Below are 23299 nucleotides of genomic sequence, written 5' to 3' on the forward strand. Positions count from 1 at the left end.
GTTGGTTGGATCCAGGGGTTGTTTGGATCCCAGGGTGGGTTGGTTGGCTGGATCCAGGGGGTGGTTGTTTTTCAATTCCTCGCTCCACCACTATTTTTTTTTTTTCGCAATCCTCCTGCACTGCTCTCCCTGAGCTGGGTGGATTCCTGCCCACATCAATGAGGGAGGCGGAGGGGAAAGCATGCAAATCCCTGCTGGGATCCTTTATTTTGTATGCACATGTACACACACACCTGTGTTACCTCCACAGCCAACCTCCACTAATCCCCCTGTGCTGTGCCTTGGGGCTGGAATCCAGAGCCCTTCCGTGGTGGTTTTTAAGGAGCAGCTCCTGAGAAACACAGGGATTGCTTTGTGGGCGTTGGGGGGGTTAGAATCCAGTCATTAGCATTTCTCTCTCCTCATCCTGTTCCCAACAAACACGATCCCCGTGCCTGACACAGCGGCGTGTTCGTGATTTCGGTCGGGCTGTTTATTTTTAGGGTCTCAGCGCCTGTTTGGAGGGAATAGTTGTTCCATCCCCATGGCAACGGGGCTGAGTGTATCATAAACATTGTTAAAGGAGAGCTTTTCCAGCTTAAATGAGACTTCCCTTTCATAATCAAGCTGGGATGGACGTGAACCATTTAACCTGTTGTTTGGGGTCGTTCCACAGTGCAGACCTTGCTCTGAACTGAGGATGCTTCTGCTTCACTCGTGCCCACTGAAGCCAATTTAATCTGCTGTTGGTAAACATCCCCCTCAGCCCATCTTCAGGAGGAAGCAAGTGTAATCTGCTTAGGAGCTTCCAGGGAAATCAGTGTTTTTATGGCTTAGTCAGGAACAATCCCATCAGTGCCACAAACCAGGCAGGGACTGATCAAAGGTGCTTTGGGTTTGAAGTTTCCAGTTCTCTCTCTTTGTCCTAAACCTTCCCATGTTCTCTGTGCTCTCATATTCTAAAAAAAAGGAGAGCTAGGGAAGGGAGACTGTTCATCAGACTGTGGAAAAGCAGGGAAATGAGGTTTATCCATAAAACTATCAATGCTGGCATGTCAGTCATCCTCAGCCGGGGTTGGAGGGTCAGTGATTGGAGCAGCTGGAGAAAAGCACTTTGAAATCCCCTTTTTCACTGTTTTCCATCAGTTTAAACGTTTTCAAGTGTCAGTCGTGATGATCAAAATCCTGTTTGGTAACAAAGGGGCATCATTGTCTCTGTGTGGAGATTAGAAAAAAATCCCCAAAAAGCTGTTTGGCTCATCCACTGCCAACCTGAGCCTGCATTCCAATGGGAATCCTGATGCCACTGCTGTCCTTCATGGCTTGTTTTCTGATCCTGGTTTGCTAATTCAGGAAGCAAGTGAGAAATAGGAAGCAAGTAGAAAAATAACTGAGGAAACACTAGAAAATACTAAGAAAAACAAATACTTATTTCTTGGGAGTTAAAAAGCTGAAACAGTTTGTTCCCGAGTCCCGAAATAATTGTTAACACCTAAATTTCATCTGAGGCAACTGAAATTTTTGAGCCAGGAACCCAAAATTTATTGCAACATTTGTTTTGAGCTTAAAAAAAAAAAAAAGAAAAGAGGCTTGGAGTGGGATTAGGCAGTGAAAACTCTGGAGCAGCTCTTATCATAAGGACATCCTCCAGCATTTCCTTCCAAGGAACTTCCTGCCTCGATAACCACGACTTCTCCTTCAGAACAGGCTGATTTTCCTGACTCCTTTGGAAACAACAGGGGAAAACAAGGATTTATTGGGTCTAGAGTGGTTTTTTTGTCCCTTATTCTTACCTGATTTTTACTTAGTTATTAGAGAAGGTACAATTTGATTGCTACTTGGAAAGCTGCCAGGGTTTGGAATTTTTTGGAGGGTGGTGTTGCAGGTGTGGAATTCTGCATCTCTGCTTTAATTCCTTGTGAATAATAACTTTATTTTACACATATAACAGTTTTTAACCTGGTATTTCACCTGTCTGTGTGTTCTGGAAAAGGACTCAATACCCTTCCATGCTTTCCACCACATCAGGGTATGTAATAGCTGTTTTTTGGACAATAGGGGTTTTTTTCCCTCATTCTAAAATTAATTAAAATTGATAAAATCCTAAAAGTACCAGTTCAGGTGAGCCACAGTCTCAGGAGCTTGAAAAGCTTTTGTGAAAGGTTTATTAGTGAAGGGATATTTCCAGTGCTGTGCTAATGAAATGGTTGCTTGGTTGTATTTTGATAAGCACTTAATTAGATACTTTATCAGCCGTGTCCCACCTCCCTGCCCCTCCACTGAAATAAAAGGGGTAGGGCAGCCACTTATTTATGAATTTATTTAGCTGTCTGGACAAAGACATTGAAAAAACCTGATCAGACTTTTGAGGTTTGGAACCCGGCCTTGGACCTGTGACCTCCAAAAGTCTCCTTCAGCCAACCCTGGTTGTTTGTTTTCCTGGAACAGCTCTCAGGGCCTTGTGTCCACAGGAATATTGCACAACGGGGCAGGAGTTATTGTCTCCAAATTCCTCCTGTTCACACACCATGGCCATCTCAGGCTGCTGAGAGAACCCCTGGGAATGGCTCTGCGGGGTGAAGTGGGACCGGTTCCGTGTTGTGTTCGCAGCAAGCCCGGATTTCCTGGAATTTCCCGGAGCTGAAGCCTTGATTTGCTCGCCTGAATGTCTCACCTGTGCCACTGTGAGGTCCCCCAGACCTGTTGCTGCCTTAATTTCGTTATTTTTGAGCTGAGCAGAGGTTTCTGTGTCTCCCCTGTGTGTGACAGCTGCGACCCAGCCGGTTAAATTGTGGCGGTTTTGTCCTCGCTGTGTGACTGTGTGACATCCTCCCTTTCCTTTTGCTCCATCTCTGTTCCTGTGTGGGTTTTACTCAGCCCATCTGCAGAACTCATCAGGCTGCAGATGCTGGGGAGAGAGGCTGTTGGAAGGAGTGGAGGTGAAAGATTACTGGGGGATTACTCGGTGTCCAGTCAAAGCGCAGGAAATCTGCCACAAGACCTTGAACATGGTTAGACCAGGCCTAAGTCCCCCCTAATCCTGCCTCTGCTCCCTCCTCAGGGCCTGGCCAGGGGTGCCTGTCCTTTTTGAGCACAGAGGGAGTTTATTTGGCCTCAGTAAGTGTAGCTGCTGGGTGAGATTAGGGTGAGATTCCCACGTGCTGCTGTGCCACCCCTGGCTGCACACCCTCCTCCTGCCCAGGAGCTGCAGAGCCCGGGGCTCTGTAATCACACACTGCTTGTGGCTGTGGCACAGATGCAGGAGGAGAAGTCACCGGAAAAAGATCCATATCTCGTGTCCTGGCCCTGCTGTAAACTCTGAGGCTTTGTAAAGACAAGGCCTCGAAGCTGCAGCAGCAGCAGGAGAAGGCTCAGGTTTGCAGCCAAACTCTGTCAGCTCCTCAGTGAACTTCAAGGGTCATCCGTAGGCGTCAGAGAAGATCTCAAGACAATAATAGTGCTCTATTTTAGCAGGCTCATTACAAAGTATAACTGCCCTCTGCCTCTAGCAACTATTTTTGCCTCTGCTCAGATGGTGCAGGAGTGGCAAGGCCGTTGTCACAAGCAGCAGTGCTGCCTCTCTGCCTCCTTCCCTCGTTGGCTTTTCAGTTTAGACCTTTTTCCTTTCTCCACGAAAATAACCTTCAGCAGAAAGATGGCTTGCAGGGGTGTGTTTTGTAATTATTGGTGCATTCAGCCGGAAGAAAAAGCAATCAGATTTGTGCTGACAGGGAGCTGTGAGAGGAGGTTGGGGCCTTTTCATGGCATTTGAAAGAAGTTGAAATGCTGTTTGCATCGTTAATGCAGGGTAGGAGTGGGACAGTGGGTTCCTATCCTCATCCTGATTTCTTTCTAACTAGTGGGCCTTTAAAATCTCTGCAGAGCGTGGGGGGTGTTTTGAATAAAAAGGACAAGAGGATCTTCTGAATTGTGTCAGTGCAGGAGGGGTTTGAGTACATGGCCATGGCGTGGATCCTCCTCTCCAGGGCACCTGAAGATGTTCTGGGCAGCACAAGGAGCTTGAGCCACTTCTCATCCCTGTGGTTGCAAGGTAAAGGCTCAGGAAAAGCAGCAGCTGCCTCCTCCTGCCCCAGGTGCTGGAGGAGGAGGAACCTTTTCAACGTGTTGGTTGGTTCTCAGACAAAGAGAAGCGCTCAGCTCGCCTCTACTGGTTTTCATTTTACATCTTGTGTGATTTTTTTTTCTCTTTTTTTTTTTTTATACCCTGCTTTTTCCTGAAGAAACAGGAGTTCTTTGATGTGTTCTTGTGCTGTATCAAAGCAGCTTTTGTGCTGAAGTTAAGTGAGACGTCTTGGTTCACAATACAACACATTTATACTTTCCCAGTTCACAGCTGCTCCTGGAGTCTGAAGATCCACCTGTGATCCCATTGCTTTGACCACTGTGGAGGGTTGTTTTCTGGCCTTCCCTTTGTGTGTAAAACCTTCAGAAAAACTCTGTGTTCCCCGCTCTGTTGAGGTATCCATGAGGTTCCACTGAGGGATCTCCATCATTTCCTTTAGATATACACAGTAAATATTGAATAAAGAGGAATATGTGCAATACAAGCCATCCATGAACAATTCCAGAGTGCTTCCTGCTCCTGTTCTCTAACACCAGGGTCTCAGTAGGACTTTTCCACCCCGTTAATGTGTCCAACACAAGACTTTTTAAAGCTGAGGGTACTCAAGGTGTCCTCCAAATTATGGACAAAATTGTGACACCCCTAAAGCTGTAAATGCCAGAAACATCAGGAGGGGCTTGATCAATGTAGAGTAGTAGAGTCTGTAACTCTGCCCCTGGGAGAAGGATCCTTCCAGCTGGAAAACTGGGGGATTTGGGCAGCATGAACTCATAATTTGGTAAATGCTCCTCAGAATGACGTAGCTCAACGCAGGGAAAGGTGTATTTTTTTTAATATCTTGTACTTCCCAGAATTTTGGCTACTCCATGTGTGCTCTGTTACTGAACTTTGTGTATCTCCAGCTGGATTCCAAACCAGCTGTGATTCCAAACCTAGGTATGGATGCTTGGCTGTGAGTGAGGCTGATGAGCTTTGAGCTACAGCGAGGTGGTACTTCCTAAAGGGAAGCAGCCTAATGAAATAATAGCAGTTAAATTCTGGGATGCAACCTGCATGGATTTTTAGGAGGAGGGGTAAAAAAAGGAGAAAAAAAAGGCTTTGCCACTGTGAAATTCTGTTGCTAATCTGATTTCCACGTGGCTGCCTCCCGTTGCATCAGTCAGCCCGTTTTGGTGCAGTGCTGATCCGGGTTCCCAAAGTGCTGGAGATAAATGCAGCGTGGGAATAATCACTCAACTTCATCTTCCTGCTCTCTCTTAGCACGTATCCCTGGCATTGACAGCTCTGCAGATCCTCCTGTCTGCACGACACATGCGTGTGCATCATCCCCGGGGATGAGGAGCCGCAGCCTCAGCCTTGGAGACACGGAATGTTGCTGGCAAACGTGGGATTCCAGGCGGTTCTGAGGCAGAGCTGATCCCCTTTGGATCAGCTGGCACGCCATGGGATGAGTCTGGAAGCACAGCCTTGAGTTTCTTAGAGTACTGAGCAATTAATTTGGGCAAGCAGGGAGTTGTACGTGCGCAGTAATTAACGGGGAAAGCACCCTAGGCCAGCATAACAGCGTGGTGTGGGTGTCCTTCAGGTTGAGATTGTTCCGTGTAATTGCAGCAATTTAACTGCCTTGATCGATGGCACGGCCCTGGGGAGTCACCCAGCCTGCCATGGGGCAGGGATTCTGCAAAACAGGTTCAATGTCATGGGCTGGGCCCAAAAAAGGCACCTGCCCCGGGGCACCTGATTTCGGTAAGAACGTGGAGCCCTTGTGTAAACTGTCAGTAATCCTTTCTCAGGGCTCACTGAACTCTGAGGCTCACATGGAGACTGTTCCCTTCCTTATATAGGGCTGGATAAGTGCTGGGCAGTAATGAGATTGGAATAAAAGGCTTTGGGAGCAAAGATGAGCTGGCAGTCCTGGCTGGATCTTAAACTGAGCCCTGTGTACACATGGACTTCAAACAAGTCCTTGGACTTGATGCCTCTGCTTTGGTTGTGAACAGCACTTGGGCTCTCAGGCTGTGGATTCATCCAGATAGAAACCCCTGGACTCTTAGGTTTCTTTTCTGAGGGGAAAAAAATGTAGCAATTTTACATATAAAACCATTTTTAATGTCTTTCGTCATGGTGGTTCTTATTCCAGAGCACCTGGATTTGTTTTTATTTCATAGGAAGAAATTTAAACTTCATTAGTTATCTCAATTCTAGACTAAGAGAATCCATATGAGATGCTGAATTAATATTTCATCTGGTGTGTCTTATACTTCCTTTGTGCAGACAGAATTATTAGTGTCCTGCTTAAAGATGTTTGTGGAAATACTGTTTTGTGTAGTCAGATATGGTCAAGGAAAAATGACTTGTCTGTCCTTGATGAATTTGTACATGGAGAGGAAAACCACTCTGGGAGTTCAGGAATCAGCTGGCAGATATTAGTCCTAGAAAGTCTCAGCCTAAATCATTGGTGTAGGTAAGACATGGCAGGAACTGAGACAAGCAAAGGCAGCGCTTGAAATAATTTTATTTACTTTCATGTTTACGCTCTTAGGAAAAAAAAAAAAGGGATGATACTTGGAAAGGAAAGATTTGAAAGAGAGGGGAGTAGGGTTGATGACAAAGAGGCAGAAGTGTGAACTGAAGGAAAATGGAGTTGTTTTGCTCTGGCATCTTCCTGGAGCTTTGCAGTTACTTGATCTGCTGTTTTTGAGGTTGGAGGTGGGAGCAGGTACGGAAAGGAGGCGGCGAGTGGGAGGTTTGATTTTTTTTTTAATTTTTTTTTTTTTTTTACCTGGGTGTACCTGAGCTGTTTCTCATAAAGCAGTACAAGCCAGAGTGGGTGAACATGGAACAACTTAGAAACATTTTTTTGGGGTAGTGACTCACTGCAACTTACCCAAAGTGACCTGATTTAGTTAAATGAGGCTAAATATAACCCATGTGAAAAGTACTGACATGTGGGAGGAGACGACAGAGTTGGCACTCAGCCTCTCTGTTCTGCAGGGAACATCTTTCACGACTGGTGACTAATAATTTTTACTCTTGCTGGCTTTGGAAATAACATCTCAGCTCCATCACCCCCTTGTAGGGAGAGGAGGGAAATGGGCTGTTAACCTGCCTCTGATCTGCCTCTCTGCCTTTGCAGCTCACTGCTATGGACAGTGCTATCACCCTGTGGCAGTTCCTCCTCCAGCTCCTCCAAGAGCCTCAGAACAAGAACATCATCTGTTGGACCTCCAACGACGGGGAGTTCAAGCTGCTGCAGGCAGAGGAGGTGGCCAGGCTGTGGGGGATCCGCAAGAACAAGCCCAGCATGAACTATGATAAACTCAGCCGAGCGCTCAGATACTACTACGTGAAGGTAACAAATCCCCCTCCAATCCTTATCCATCTTTACCAGCCTAATGGGCTTTGTTTCCTTTTTCATTCCCTGCAAGGGGATGGGTGGGTGTCCTCTTCCTCCCAGGCTTAAGGAAGTTGTGCTGGTTTGTTTAAAAGTGTTTGTTTTGTTTTTTTTTTAATTTTTTTTATCTCTTGTATCGTTGTGCTGTGTTTCCTCCCCATTGCTTATTTGATAAGGTTCTAAGTGCAAAGTTTTCTCTTTATGTCTTTGCTAACTCAAATTGTTGAATCCTAATCCCCTTTTCAAAAATGCATACCCTTGCAAGGGTTAAAATCCTCAACACTCCAGGTAAAACAACGCTGGGAGATGATGACTGAGGTGGTGAGTGTTGCACCACCTTAAGATCTTTCCTGCAGTTGCCTCTACAAAAGAGCTTCAAAATAAGGATTTTCAGTGAATCAGCCCAAAGTATTTTTATTTTTCTCCGTGTGTTCAGAATTTCACCTCTAACACGGTCAGTGATTTCAGCCCAGCTGAGTAAAAGAAGCTTCTCTTGCTTAGCAAAATGTCTTCAAGACCTACCTTGGTTTCAATAAGCCGTTTATCCCACGACTGTTACCGGGCGAGTGTGGGAGATAAAAATAAAACAGTTTCTGAGGAACCTCAGTGGGTAGCAGGTGGTAAGTTACTGGTGTTTATTGTTGGGTGGCACAAATCTGGCTTTGTGCTGAAGAGATCTCAGTAATAATAATTGCATGATAAATGAGGGTGATCTTAAGCCCGAATTGCGTGTGGCATTTCACTTAAGGAGCAAAACAAGTTTGACAGATGCTGTTTTGTGGTATTGAAGTAGCTGATTATCCTGCATTCCACTGACTAGTTCAGCTACTTATTTTCCTTTATTAGCATCTTATTAAGCATAAAAGGGGTTTGATTTCAAGTACCAGCTCTCAGTTCTGCAAAGCTGTAGAAACCCTTTAATACTGCAGGTTAGATTACCCTGACTGTACCCAGGGCAGTGATCCTTGAGGGGGTTAATGGGTAATTTTTTTTAATTTAAAATAAGAATTAATTGCCAGATTTTAGGTTGTTTTTGGTGTATTTAGTGTCAGGTTAAGCTCACCTAGTGTTTTGTCTGTGAGCTCTGGGAATGCTGCTTTGGGAGCAGGACTGAATTGCAGGAACGCAGTGTGTTTTTAAGGCAGGAAAAAAAGAAACATTTTTTGATGAAAGATTACAGGCTTTAATTCCTCTGCCTATTTTGGGCAGTGTTTGTAGGAAGAAAATTAATCTGAAGAAGGTCTAAATATATGTATGTATCTTCTTACCCACAGAATATCATTAAGAAAGTGAACGGTAAGAAGTTTGTGTACAAGTTCGTCTCGTACCCCGAGATTTTAAATATGGACCCGCTTGTCGTGGGCCGGATAGAAGGAGACCCTGAACTGACTGGCTTTGGGGAGGTCAACAGCGCTCCAAAGGACGTGGAAAACTGTGGGAAGGAGAAGTCCCAGTCGTGTGCGAAGTCCTCGAGCCGCAACGACTACATCCACTCAGGCCTGTACTCCTCCTTCACCCTCAACTCCCTCAACAGCTCCAGCGTCAAACTCTTCAGGTCCATCAAGATCGAGAACCCGGCGGAGAAGCTGACGGAGAAGAAGCCTCAGGAGCCGACCCCCTCCGTCATCAAGTTTGTCACCATGCCCTCCAAAAAGCCGCCCTCGGCCCCCCTGGTCTCCACCACCTCCGCCGCTCCCGCCGCGGCCTCCTCCCTTCCCATGGGATCCGAGGAGACCCTGCAGACCTTGGAGACGCTCGTCCTGCCCAAGTTAACTGTCCCCGAAGCTCCAGCACCTTTGCCAAACTTAACCACCACCAGCTTCACCCCGACCCCCCCCATGTCCTCGGTGTCTCCCACCCTCCAGGTCCCTTCCACGCCCCCGTCGCCGCCCCTGAGCTCCAACCCCGACCTGGACATTGACACGGATATCGAGTCCGTGGCCTCCCAGCAGCTGGAGCAGGCCCAGAGCCTTCAGCACCAATCCCCAGAGCCCAAAGAGCAGGATTCATCCGTGCTGGAGAAGGAATTTGCCAATCACCTCTCCAGATCTAAGAAACCCAAAGGGCTGGAGTTGGCTCCTACTCTCGTCATTACAGGCAGCGATCCAAGTCCTCTGGGGATCCTGAGTCCTTCTCTCCCGACTGCTTCTCTTACTCCAGCACTTTTCTCTCAGGTAACCAAACTCCCTTCCTGGTTTCTTTTTTTAAAGTAACAATGGTGATTATGTTACATTTTAAACCAGTGAGGGAAGGCAAGTGGAAAATGAATAGTCGGTTCATTGTGTGGGGTGTTCTGAAACTCAAGATGTCCCTCCCCTCCTTTTTTTTTTTTTTCTTTAATTAAAACCTAAGTTTTATTCACAGTTGGTATTAACTTCACCCCAAAAAGGTGCCCAAGTGGTGTGTCAGCCCTGCACGTCTGGGCAGGGTTGGCATGTGGAGGCAAAACCCAAACCAGCACCAGCAGGATCCTTTGTAAACCTTGCCAGGGAGGGACTGAATTATTTCAGAAACCCCAAAACCCTGCCCTCATCCTTCAGCTGGTTCTGAAAATACTTTAAAAATAGAGAAGCACAGAGGTGTCTGTTTGGCAGCTTTTTTTACTCAAATATAGGCATTTAGTTAAGGCCAGAGTCTTGTGAGTGAACATGAACAGCAATAAGAGCAGCTGCTTAATTTGGTTGTTATCTTTGTGTGGGAGAGGAAAGCTTTTATGTCTTATGGAAAACTTGGAAGAGAACTGAATCCAGCCAGGCTGTTAAATCATTCTGTATCTATTTAATCTCTTTCCTGTAATAAATTGGAATTAGAGTGAAGCTGTAGGGAAGCTGCTGATTGAAAAACGAAATGGCTGAAGACAGGGAAAAAAAAGCAAGTGGAATTGCTCTTTTGGCACCCTGGGAAGTGTTTGGCTGGTGAACCTGGAGCATCCAGGGTATTCAGAAGCTGGGTGGAAACTTGTTTTATTGTTCCTTATATTGTCAGTGTCACCCAGACCAGGCTCGTGCCCGCTGTCTGCTCCTTTGGAGTTCCTAATCCCAGTTTTCCCAAGTCCTTGCAGGTGCTGTGTGCTGGATTGCTCTGCTGGAGGTTCCAGCAGGATTTGGCAGCTGTTGGGAAAAGAGGGTTGATTGCTCAGCCAGGGGAGGGAGAGCCGGATGGGGCTGGGAAGGGAGGAGGAACAAGGAATGGGAGTTCCTGGAATTGGGAGCCAACCCTGGCAGCTGCAGGAGCTGAGGTGGTTGTGGCTGGGCTTCCACGTGCTCTTGCTCCAGGGGCAGGTCTCACTCAGCTCTCCTGTCTCTTCCAGACTCCCATCCTGCTGACTCCCAGCCCTTTGCTCTCCAGCATCCACTTCTGGAGTACCCTGAGCCCGGTGGCTCCTCTCAGTCCTGCCAGGTTGCAAGGTGCTAATACCCTCTTTCAGGTGAGTTCCAGCAAGTTCAGCCTTTCACCTCTCCCTGCTTTTCAGTCCCTTCCTCAGCAGCTCTGCAGGAATCAGTTACCCAAATACCTGCTGTAGATGCTGCCCCATCCCTGGAAGTGTCCAAGGCCAGGTTGGACAAGGCTTGGAGCAACCTGGGCTGGTGGAAGGTGTCCCTGCCCATGGCAGGGGGTGAGACTGGATGGGCTTTAAGGTCCCTTCCATCCCAAACCATTCCATTGTAGCAGTAAATCTGCATTATATGAGAAACTGTTGTTTACCACCATTCCATGATTCTATGATCTCTCCATTCTTTTCAGTCCTTTCCTCAGCAGACCTGCAGGGATCAGTTACCCAAATACCTGCTGTAGAAATAAAACAGTGATCTTGGTTTTCTAGCAACACTCATTTTAGTGCTTACCCAGTTTTATTTAAGGATATTGGAAATGTTGGTGTTTCAGAAGTGTTTTCAATTAACTGCAGCACAAACTGCTGTGAGATAGAATATTTTTCTTTTTTATGTCTGTTCCTATAAAACTTACCTGTAACTTTAGTGGTTGAAATTCCTGAAAATTAAGTTTTGCCACTGTATTGTTTGTTTGAATCGTTTCTATTGAAAGACACTAATTAATCTCAAATTAGTGAGGAAGAATAATGTGTATTTGATCACTGTGACAACATGTGGCACAGTTCTCTAGGATTTTTATGGAAGAAATGGGCAGGGAGGCCCTGGCACAGGTTGCCCAGAGAAGCTGTGGCTGCCCCATCCCTGGAAGTGTCCAAGGCCAGGTTGGACAAGGCTTGGAGCCACCTGGGATGGTGGAAGGTGTCCCTGCCCATGGCAGGGGGTGGGACTGGGTGAGCTTTAAGGTCCCTTCCATCCCAAACCATCCCATGATTCTGTGATCTCTCCATTCTGCTGTCTTTTGTTACTTGGAAATTCTCACCTTCACTGGTTTTAATAAATAATTTTGTTTAATATATAAGAAAAAAAATCCCCTATATTTTAAAAAAAACCTTCCTTTAGTTGTAATTCCTCATGCTCTTCCCTCACCTTCCACTTTGGCATTGGAATAACCACATCTGCTGCCTGGGTTTGCTCAGGCAAAGGGTGGGATTGAACTGGTTGCTTTTTGGGTTGGGATCTCCCATCTCCATGGAGATGAAGGAAGTAGCTCATAACGTGCCACGAGGATGGGGAATAAACAATGCACTGGGCATTTTCCTCTAGAAATAGCTGATAATTAACTGAGGGACTATTTAGACCTGTGGTTTCCCAACAACCTGTATTAAAGTCACTTATTAATTGAGGACATGGGCAGTGCTCAGGGCAGGGATTGCTGTGCCACTGGTTGCAGTGGCATTAAAAAAAGTGAATTAAAAGTGGAAATCCAAGAGAATTCTTTGAAATTTGGGGTGTTTTTTCTTTGTTGTGTTTTGTTGTTTGTTTTTTTTTGGCTGGGGGAGCTTCTACGTGCACAGATATGGGAGAAACAATGAATTAAAGTGGCTTCTTGCCTAATCATTTTTGTTTTGTCTCTTAGTTTCCATCAGTGCTGAACAGTCATGGCCCATTTACTCTGTCTGGACTGGATGGACCCTCTACCCCTGGCCCGTTTTCCCCTGATCTCCAGAAGACATAGCACATGGAACTCATGGAAAAGGACACATTGGCAAGCAAGGGAAAGATGGGACACTTCTATTTAACCACGTTTTTTAAAAATGAGCAATTTATAATTCCACACAGAGATTCTCAACAATCGTAGTTTTCGCCATTCCCAAGTAAAAAAAATGCCTTTTTTTTGCAAAATTCCCTTTTTTTCTGAAGAACCCAGGTTGGGAATGTATATGCAAAGGCCTTAATAGGAGCTGCAGCTCCAGTTTTCTTCTCTTCCCTCCTTGGTTTGGAAGATTTCACGTGGTCAAAAAGGGACTTTTTGGTCGGTGTTGCAGCAACTGAGTCTGCACTGATTGCAGTGAACAGTGTCAGGGAAGTCTTTTCTCTGTGACTTTTGGGGAAAAAAAAAACAAAACAAACCCTCTGTTCTTCTGCTTCCTGTGCTTGGCAAGAAGATCTGTGATCAGGATGGAAGCTGGCATTCCAGGAAATGCTTGGGAAAGGGGTGTGTGCACTCCAGCTTTGCCTGGGGGGGCCACGGTGACTTCTGCAGCAACAAAAGCAGCCTGGTCTGTTCTGCTGTAAAAACATCTTGTCTTTTTTGCAGGGAGAAATTTTCAAGGACTATTCAATGATGCTTCATATCCTGAGATATTGGACAATTTGGGAATTGTGGTGGTGGTGGTGTGTCCCACCAGCCCAGCCCCTGGGAGAAGTGGCCTGGCTGGATCCTGGATGCTTCCCTGCCCTCCCTTCGCTGGGGAGGTGAGGTCTGGAGAGAGAGAAATGAGCGGTGGGACGAGTTCCTTTCAACCCTCAGAAAGTTTGAATGCTGAAGTCCAAACATTTCTTGTGCCAGAGACCCGTTCCAGAGCTTGTGATCTCACTGCTGGATGAGCAGGATGGTGGATTTTCCTTGGAAGTTTTGGGGGGTGGGGGTGCCTGTGCTGAGGTTGCTGCCTGGTGCTGGAGGTTCCACACCCAAACAGTGGTGAGAGCACAGATGTCCCAGCATTAACGTTACTGCTCTTTCCCACAGGTTTGGAAAAGTTTCCTGCTTTTCCACGAGTGGAGGAGCTCCTCTTCTACCAGCTCTTAGCTCGAGTTTTGCTTTAGAGCTGTTGTTTTTCTTGAGGAAGCACTGACCCAAGATCAGGCTCAGTGTGTCCACCTGGCTGTAAATCTGCTCTTGCATTGCTTTTCTTGGTGGTGTGGATGGATTAAGAATGAGAGATTTAATTTCCAGAGCCATTCGAGACGAAACGAAATTTGTAGTTAGATTTTATTTTTATTTTTTTTTTACACCTCAGGAGGCCTTTTAAGAGAACTGAGGAGTGAAAGGAGGGAGATTTGTCCTCTCTCAACCCCTCAGAGTTCTGGATGTCTTGATCTGTGGGTGCTGGGCCCTGTGTCCTCCTTCCACTTGGGGCATCTGATGTCAGGCAGCAACTTCTGTTTTGCTACTGCGTGCGTTGAGATGGGGATGGAAGGGAATCTTTTCCCATAAAACACCCAGTAGAAAACAGATGGGAACATCTCTCTCCTTCAGCATCCTCACTGGCTGCCTGCAGAGTTTTCAGGAGCAGAAGATTTCGCAGCAAGAGGAGCTGACAGTGTTTGCTGTACATATTGCACCCGTTCCATGGAGAAGTTTGGTGAACTCAAAGCTTTCCAGAGTTTTTTCCCCTTTTGCCACTTTTGCAGGCTTGGAATTCACTTTCCAAGGGTGTGACAGCACCCGAGACTTCTCTTCCTTGGTGATGTTACCTTCCTGTATTCTGACATTGAAACGTGTAAAAACCACTTTGTGTGTTCCTGACGTGACACCTGGGACAGGTGGGTGGAACAGTTGATTTTTTTTGGGGGGGGGATGGAGGGCATTGTTCATCCAGAACAGTGGGAATGGGAGAAAAAAGTATTCCTTCTTCAGGTGGAGAAGAAGCAGGGAGTGAGCTCATGGAGTGACCTGTCTTCCTGTTGGGTTCTGTCAGAGGCATAAATGCTTCACATTTAGACATCAGCAGATGCAGGATGAAGTTCCTGTGCCAGCAGCTCTTAAAATGTGCAATATTGACCTTTTTTTTTTGTTTTTTTTATTATTGTTATTTTTTTAATGCAGAAGCAAAGCTGCAGATGATAATTGAGAGCAGGCATCTGGAATTTTCTGGTTTGCATGGTGGCTTTTGAGTCTGCTCTAGAAAAATATATATAGCTATGTATAAATAGCAGCACTTTTTTTAATGGTTGCTTTAGGTTGGCCAATTTTACGCCCACCAAGTGTGTGGACTTTTGAGAGCAACATTGCAGACTAGGATTAGAGTTTAAAAGTACTTAATGAGCACTAAAAACCCCTTGCAATTTAATTGCTTCCCTTTCCTTGTCCCCCTATGGAGAAAAGCCAAGTTTATTTGTTTAAAAAAGTTGTGTGTGTGCACACATGCACTTAATTCTCTGTGAACTTTTATCACTTTGAGCAGAGGTATGCAAGAGAACCCAGCCTGGGTTCCTGCTCTTCTCCAAGAAGCTTCCTAAGATTGCACTGCCAGAGCTGGGGGAGAGCCACGTTTCCCTTTGGGAATCCCTTGTGCAGAGGAAACTCGGGTGGAAATGCAGCCTGGATGGGATGGTTTTTATTTGGGAATATCCACTGAGGTGGTGGTTGCTTTTCCTTTCCAAGGGAAAATCAAAATCCACGTAAGGATCACAATCTTAGGAGGCAGTTGGGAAAGCACAGTTGGGAAGGGGGAGAGGAGCAGCTTGCTGCCTTTTCTCCATTCCAGCTTTCAGGTCACTTAAAGGGAATATTATCTTGTATATATGCTGCCTGATTAAACACACATTTACTGACAGGTGTGGAACTGCCAGCTTTTTTTTTTGGATCACATCCCTGAGGGAGCACAGCGTCCTGTGACTCCTTGGGGCTCAGGGATGTGATTGCTGGTTCTCTGCTAGGTCACTTCAGGAGCACTTTGCAGCTCCTTGCAACTTGTTTTTTAATTTAGTGTAGGGCAGGTGGGGGTTAATAGAGGTTCTCTTTTCCTGGCCACGGTGGCAGTTTGCACTGTGGTGGCTTAAAAAGGTGATAATTCAGCATTACAGAAACCTTTTCTTAGCTGACAGTTGATGCTGCTGGAGCAGCCATGGGATTGTGGAATGCTTGGGAATATTTGCATTGGTTAATTGGTAGCTGGTGGTAGAATTGGACTGGATGAGCATCTCGTCTTGCTTCTGGAAATCTCTTTTCCATGTCACTGCAGAGTTGGGAGTCTCGCACTGCTGGTGCTGAGATCCCAGATTCTCAGGATGCCACTGGCAACACAGACAGTCCATGGAAGCAGGAATGTGTCCATGATCCCCTCCAGTCACAGAACCATTCGTGTTCTGTCTCACCTGTGAAGGGAATCCTGGGGAGGAGGTTTTTTTTGAACAGCAGCTCAAGTCCAGAGCCTTGTTTCAGAACCTGAGCTGTTCCAGCAGTGGCTGAATGCAATTCCTATGCACTGTCTTTGGCACATTCAAGCTGTTTTGCAATAGGTCAGCAAGTGATAAAATTCCTCGAGTTTGGAAATTCAGTGTTTTAACTTGGAGCATCCTCAGACTTCAGTATCCACACAGTCTTTGGTGTAGGGGAGTGTGTGTGAGAACAGAGAGGCTTCGCCTGTTCAGTGGTTTTGTTTAGGATGATTTCTCCCTCTGATACATTTTCAGACCTCAGATTTCTCACCAATAGATTCTTCTTGTGTTTATAGCGTTCCTTCTAAGGACAGTGAAGGCTGCTTAGGTGCAAATCTCCCTTTTCCCAGCTTCCCACAACGCTGAGCTGCAGCAAGGTCAGGTTCCCTCGTGACTTCAGCTTCCACATGAGAGCTCTGCAGGCTGAGGTGGGAGGACAGAGCTGTCCTAGAGCAGTGATGGCTTTCTCAGGTGAGAGTTTTGATCCACTTCTGTAGCGTTTTCCCAGTGCTGAGCTCAGAACCTGCAGTTCTGACACTCTCTTGTCTCCCATGATTTATTCATTTAGCTTTTAGTTACCTTTTGCTCCTGTTTTATAGCAGTTTTGTATGTACTCCTGGTTTATGATTTAACCTCTTCCATTTTTAAGGCATATTTGTTTACAGTACATCTCAGTGTTGTATCAAGAGGCTCTCTTGGTATTGTCAGCTCTGAAAATCAACTACAGCAGTAGTTACAGAACGTTGTCAGAGTCGACGGGTGTGTTTTAAAACTCGATGTTTGAGTTTTTGGGTGTCCACAACAGTTTTGTTCTGTTTCATTTCTTAATTCTCCAACGTGAGAAATAGAATGTGTATCTGTAAGAGTAGAAATAGGAGGAAAAAAAAAGAGACCTTCTGGCCTCTAAGGTCGTGGGGATGGATGGTTTATTTTGTCTTAAAAAAATCACAGAGCGCGGTGTCGCAAAGAGCCCCCCAGGATGTCACAGTTGGCAGATCAGTCCAAAATCTGTGAGGATTGCAATCATGGTGCTCAGGAGCTGTTCAGGATGTTTGGTGAGGTATAGGATGTCTTGCCTAAACAGGGGATTTTATGGTTTGATTGGAGTTTAATGAAGCTGTTGGGTCTGGACAGCAGATGTGCTTTGAGGGGAAGCCTTTGGCCGTGGCCATCCAGGGATGGTGGGATGTGGGACGTGCTGGAGCTGCTCTGCTGAGATCAGGGGCTGTGAAGGTTGAAGGATAAAATGCAGTGACAGTTCTGTGCAGTTCTCCAGGGGGTTCCTGCAGGAGGCTCTGTCTTGGATCAGCCCCTGGGCACACAAATTCCACCTGGAGTGAGTAGTGTGGAGGTAAGAGCTGGTCCTGGCCAGAGAGGAACTCTTGGAAATGCAACCAAATCTTTCTCCACAGCCTAATTTTAGTCATAAGGGTACAACAGAGGAGCTGCAAAGCTACAGGGATGGTACATCCCTGCAAATCTGTTCAGCAGCAGCAGCTCCTTTGGAAGTTCCCTGATGGACCTGGTGCCATCTGGAGCAGAAAGGTGAAGCTTTGGGTTTAGTGTCTGCTGGATCTTGACCTGAGGCACGTTATTCCTGCCTTTTTACCCAGAACAAACAGAAATAAGGAGGATCTGTTCACTGCAGAAGGGGGATTGGTTTTGGGCTGAGCCAGAACCAGGCTCTGCCAGGTAGGAAAGCTGGGCAGGGCCCGTGTTCCTTCTTGGATGTGTGTGTTAAAGGATTTCCCTTTTGGAATAACAAGATACTTGCTTCATAAACATTATTTTTTGGGGAAAAAAAACACCCTAAAACTGACCAGAGTTGCTTTTTTGTTTACCCCTCCCAAAAAACATAGTAGAAGGTTTTGCCTGTGGAGCTGTTCCAGCTCCCTGACGAGAAGCACACCCCGAGAGCTGAAAACCTGGGAGGTTTTTTTAGATTCCTTGTGCCTGGAATAGCCCTGCATGGAGCACACGTGTCATGCCTGACAGGATGTGTCCAGGATGGAGTCTGGCTTCCAAATTTGTATAAATACCCCTTGCCCTGTTCACTCAAAGCAGCCACTGCACTGTGCAGTCGCCACTTTTAAACGTTTTGCACACCCTGGGGAGGTTTTTTGGGGGCTTTTACTTTTCTTTTAGTCAGTCATGGACCCGTGAGTTGCCAAAGGGTATTTTTAAAAGCAGCTTTGACACTGTTGGATGCCACATCTCCTAAAAAAAAAAAAGAAGAAAAAAAAAGTGTCTTAAATTTGTCTTTGAATAGTTTTGCGTTCACAGAACAAAAGTTTGGACTCCTTGACTCGAAACACTTCTTCTCTCTTGAGACCAGGCATTGCAGAAGGTTTTCATCTCAAAGTGGTTTTGGCAGGGGGTGGAACAGGGTAATGCTGAACCTTTTGGAGAACAGGGACCTTCATGGAGACACTGAGTGACCCGTGAGGGGGAGGCTGGAGGTGATTTTGGAGCCCATTTCAGCCCTTGAGCAGTACATGCAGCAGTGCTGTACCAATAACTGGAAGCTGTTGTTTTTTCTGGTTTTTTTTCTTTATTTTTATTTTAACTTTTTATTTTTTGTTTTTTTTCAATTGGGGGTTATTTTTTCATGGGTTTTTTTTTTTTTTGAACACAGGAAGGCTTTGAGGGTGGCCTCTGCATGGTTCCTAAGTGTGTGCTGTGTGCTGGGGTGGGGGGGTTCCAATACCTGGCTTTGCTCGAAGCTCCTTGAGATGTGTTGTGGTTTGTTCTTTTCTTTTCCTTTTTTTTCTTTTTTTCCTGTTGTTGTTTTCTATTTTTATTTTTTTTTTGGCTGGCATGTCTTAAACCTTCAGGCTTTGAAACTGCTTTCTAGAATTGTGTTGACTTTTTGTTCTGCTGTTGTTCAGTTGCACAGAGTTTTCTATATATGATGTGCTAGTTTTGACGTTGATTCTCTGTGAACAGGGTTGAGATTTATTCCTTGTAGTTTTAAAAAAGAAACCAAGTTGTATCCTAAAAAACTCCCTTTTCAGATCTTGTTTGTATCCTGTTGCAGTGTTACCAGATGGCCTTATGTACGTCACAGTGTTTTGTGATAAGTACAGTAGCACATTTAATGCTTATTTCCCCTCTGTTTTTATAGCTGAGAAGTGTATTTGTGATAACAGAGCCGAATAAACGGGAAAATTTCTAGGGAAGGGTGGTGGTTGTCTCCCCTAATGGGTATTGGGGCAGCTGGAATTAATCTGGGACTAAACCCTTCGACTGCCTTGGGAATTCTGAGGCTCTTGGCAGACGTGGATCGTGTGCCAGGGGCTTGGAAATCAGAGCAGCTCCATTGGCTCCACCACACCTGCTCCGACTTCCCCGGGCTGAGAACCTGCTCTGGGGGCAGCTTTTGGGCTGGGACAGTTCAGGGGAGGGAAGTTTGAAGTGTAATTTTTAGCAACTTAAGCAATGACCTGCTCGGCGGTGGGAACGTGGGCCAGTTTTGTCCTGTTTATTTCTGCAGTTCTGTTCTGGGAAGCGACTTCCTGATGCCTTCAGTGGGTTTTATTCCGTGGTTGAATTTATTTTTTTTTTTAGGCTAAGCTGGGTTTTCTTGGGCTCCAGCAGCTCTGACAGCTCTGCTGGGAGCAGATTTCCCTGTCAGGTGACTCCTGACTCTGCCATGGATCCAGTTTTACCTTCCTGTGATTTTAACAGGGGTAAAAACGACACTGAGAACATTTTCAGTTGCTCTTTCCTGAACAGAATTGCATTTTTTTTCTATAAATATATATATATAGTACCAAGTCTAGAGACAAAGCAAGTTATGTTGTAGTGAGTGTCTCAACTTCCTACACTGGAGACTTTTCTAGACATGATCTTTTAGAGACAACTGTAACCTCACCCCTCTGTGGTCCTTGTTACAGTTGGGTGAACCTGCCTGGGACAGAAAAGCTTCTCAGTCTAACTTTCTTTTTTTAAATAATACCTTATAATAAGAGTTATCTTAATGCCATTGTGTTAAAAAAAAAAATGCTGGTATGTAATGCAAGTACATAAATAGCCAAAGTTTTCAGTAATTGTTCAGTGTTACTAAATTTTGCTTTTATTTAACCTTCCAAGATAACATTTAGGAAGACCTTCAGCATGTTGACGTCACAAAAAGTCTGATCAGCTTGATTAGAGCAGAATGTGGAGTTATTTGAACACATTTCAGGTTTGAATACAATTTGGAGGCAAAAGTTTTTAAGATGCAAAACTTCCTTTGCACTGTAACGACACTTCAAATGCTGCTTTTACAGTGGCTCATTGGTAATTGTTATTCAAACATCATGAAGGTCTTTCCTGAGAAATCAGGTGACTTTTCTATTGCTTCGATTTTTGTGCAAAAAAAAAATGAAAAATGAAAAAAATCAATGTATTGCAATCTTTTTTAAAAACGGGGCGGGAATAGTTAAAGAAAACTATTTTATGTAAGAACTGACAGAGGGATTTGCTTTGTATAATGCAAGCTGGCTTTAAAAAAAAAGCATTGTAGCAAAATTATTCAAGTCAATCATATGTTAATAGTTATGTGCAACCAGACATGCAAAACAATTGTATTTTTTTAAATAAATATTTTTAACAAAGTTTCTGCTCTTTTTGACTGGTTTGTTTCATTTTTTTCAGTGGAGGAAATAGAAAGTTACAGCTGCAGGGCACCTTGGGCTGGGAGAAGGAGGGAGTTCAGCAGCCCTGGAGGTAAAAAGTCCTTTTACAGCCTGGAGATAGAGATGGAGTTGGGAAGTTTGGGTCTTTTTTTCCCAAACCAGGTATTATTCTGGTGAAAATTTCCTTTTAAGTAGCATTTTTTTCTTTAAGTAGACCCTCTGTCTAGACCTGAGAGTGGAGATTTGAGCTGCCAAACTGGTGACAGGAGCACTGTTGCTCTGGCAGAGCAGATTTAGCCCCGTGTTCTCCAAACCTGCAGGGACACACTGAGATTATTGAAGAGCTGACAGTGCTGGTGTGGAGATCCCCTTCCAAAAAACCCCCTCCTTGCATTGTTTCTGCTCCTCTCCTCTGGGCAGGGCTGCAGAGATGCTCTCATGGTGGGAGGGGCTCAGGAAGGACAGTTTGGGGTGGGGTTTTCTTTGCTGCAAATGGGTTTTGCACACACACACAGGCTTTTTTTCCTTCATGGTAATTTCCAGGAGAGTAACAGTGGCATCCTGTGGAGCTGGAGAAGAACTGCAGCACATCCTGCCCGGGCTGGAATCTGATCTAGGATTGGAGTAGAATCATGGAATGGTTTGGGGTGGGAAGGGACCTTAAACATCATCCAGTGCCACCTCCTGCCATGGACAGGGACACCTTGTTTGCTCCAACCTGGCCTTGGACACTCCCAGGGATGGAGCAGCCACAGCTTCTTTGGGTTATTTCCATTTTTCCAAGCCTTTTTTCCCATAAAATATCTTCACAAGCCCCCATGGATGGTCCTGTGGAAACAGCCTCAAGAGCTGATGAGTTAAAGTGACTTTGTACCTGAGGGTGAGGGTATTAAGCAAATGCAGGAACAGGTAAATGCAGTTAAACTCTGGGTTTAGCTCATCCCTCTGCCTCAACATCCCAGAATTAGAACCTATTCTAGGCTTCTCTAATGAAACTAAACCTAAATTCAAGGCCAGGTTTGGAGCAGCCTGGGCTAGTGGAAGGTGCCCCTGCCCGTGGCAGGAGGGTGAAAGAAGAGGTTCTTTTAAGGTCCCTTCCAACCAGACCCATTCTGGGGTTCTAGAAATGCTAAAAAGAGTTTAAATTAAAACAGCTGGTAAATTCAGGCTGAGTTTAAAAGCTGGTGAATGGAGGAGCTGATGGTCTTGGCCAGAAAAGCTGGAGGTACCCGAGTCCAGGCACGGGAGAATTTAGCAATCAATCACCTTTAATTAAACACTGCTTTATATACACACATACATATGTACATCCACATACAGCAGTTAAAGCAAGAAGAACATGTCCAATCACTCACTGAAGAAGGAGCTGTTTGGAGCTTTTACATTCCTCTAAAGCCAGTCCTTCCCCCGGAGCTGGAGCAGGCCATGCGTGGGCTATGAGAGTACCTTACACAAGGCACCTGGATGAGAATATTGCACAGGTAAAGCAGCTGGAGACTGGCTCCCAAATACCTCTGGTGAAGCTTCAGTTGGAAGCTGGAAATAAAACCACCCTAAAAGGACACTGCCACTGCAGCAGCTGAAGTGAGTGACTTACTTGAAGCAAAACGAACCCATCACAACTCATTCTTTAAAAAACAAACAAACAACCCCAAAAAAAAACAAACAAAAAAAGAAAAGCAAATGATTGTAATAATCAAGAGGCCTGAGCATGCTGAGTAAGACACTGTCTTAGTGAAGGTGTTTGTAAGTGTGGAATATACAGGAATCAAGTGTGCAAATATAGACAGTGTGGAACTGTTCCCCTTTGGGAGGGTAAATGGAGGTGACATCGACTCGAGTCCACGTTGCACAAAAATGAATTAAAATCCAGTATTGTGCTGTAAATTCAAGGGGCTCCTGTACATTACAGGCCAGAAAAATAATCTGTTCAATTCAATGACTAAGCCAGGAGACATTCAGTCACAGGTGGAGCAGAGAGAACCTCTTCCTTCCCACCTTCCGTCCTGAACAGGTAAGGAAGTTCATTTACAGGAGGAACTGCTGGGAAATCCTCTCTGCTCACACCTTTCAGGGTCAGGCTGGCACTTAAAGTCCTTTTGGTCCCAGTGCCACTGGCAGCTCGTGCCCGGCTCGCCGCAGTTTTTTGGGATGTTTCCTTGATTCTCACTTACCCAGTCGAGTGTGCTTTTGATTGCAGAGAACTTGCATGATTCAGTCATTAAATGTTGAAATCATCCTCGAGAGCAATGCTTAATTGGGGGGGGGATGGTTTATTGCTTGTCTAGAGCTTGGCCACTTGCTCAGCGCTGGTACTGCCCCGTGTCATCTGGCACTGCTGCTTTGTCAGGAGAGGCATCGTCCAGCTCTGCAGAAGGGACATGAAATACCTGAATGTACAGTTCTACTGAGCTTAAAGGGGGTGGGCAGGAGCTTTCCCAAACAGGAATGGTGCTTTTCCATCACCCACCACAGGAGTTAAATTCACTGGTCATGGAAGAAAGTCACTGAGGTTGGAAAATCCCTCCAGGATCGAGTCCAACCTGTGCCCGATGCCCATCTTGTCCCCCAGCCCAGAGCACTGAGGGCCATGGCCAGGCCTTCCTTGGGCATCCCCTCCAGGGATGGGGACTCCAAACCTCCCTGGGCAGCCCCTTCCAATGCTGCCTGAACACCCTTTCCATGACAAAATTCCCGCTGTCCAACCTGACCCTCCCCTGGCACAGCC

The 23299-nt window shown here is 45.7% G+C and overlaps 2 protein-coding genes across 6 annotated transcripts in view; one reads left to right on the forward strand and one right to left on the reverse strand.

Annotated features, from left to right (window-relative positions):
• Positions 1-5008: 5008 nt before the first annotated feature.
• Positions 5009-19974, forward strand: ELK4 (ELK4, ETS transcription factor). 3 transcript variants are annotated; one of them, XM_027695326.1, is made up of 5 exons: positions 5009-5589; positions 7200-7415; positions 8732-9631; positions 10768-10884; positions 12426-19974. In XM_027695326.1, exons 2-5 carry the CDS (start codon positions 7209-7211, stop codon positions 12522-12524), a joined length of 1323 nt encoding a protein of 440 aa, XP_027551127.1. In that variant the 5' UTR covers positions 5009-5589; positions 7200-7208; the 3' UTR covers positions 12525-19974. The 3 variants fall into 3 exon arrangements, 2 of the variants coding, with proteins under 2 accessions (XP_027551127.1, XP_027551129.1); XM_027695328.1 differs by having other exon boundaries at positions 5009-5578; XR_003536195.1 differs by lacking the exon at positions 5009-5589 and having other exon boundaries at positions 12426-15764; positions 15915-19974.
• A 1847-nt stretch (positions 19975-21821) lies between these two features.
• The window catches only part of MFSD4A (major facilitator superfamily domain containing 4A), a 21613-nt gene continuing 20135 nt past the window's right edge, over positions 21822-23299 (reverse strand). For all 3 annotated transcript variants that reach the window (XM_027695331.1, XM_027695330.1, XM_027695329.1), the window contains one exon: positions 21822-22939. In XM_027695331.1, coding sequence (XP_027551132.1) covers positions 22875-22939 — 65 coding nt within the window. In that variant the 3' untranslated portion in view covers positions 21822-22874. The remainder of the gene's footprint in view (positions 22940-23299) is intronic.

The sequence above is a fragment of the Neopelma chrysocephalum genome, unplaced genomic scaffold (genome assembly GCF_003984885.1).
Source record: "Neopelma chrysocephalum unplaced genomic scaffold, ASM398488v2 Primary Assembly neopelma1_100, whole genome shotgun sequence".
NCBI lineage: Eukaryota > Metazoa > Chordata > Aves > Passeriformes > Pipridae > Neopelma > Neopelma chrysocephalum.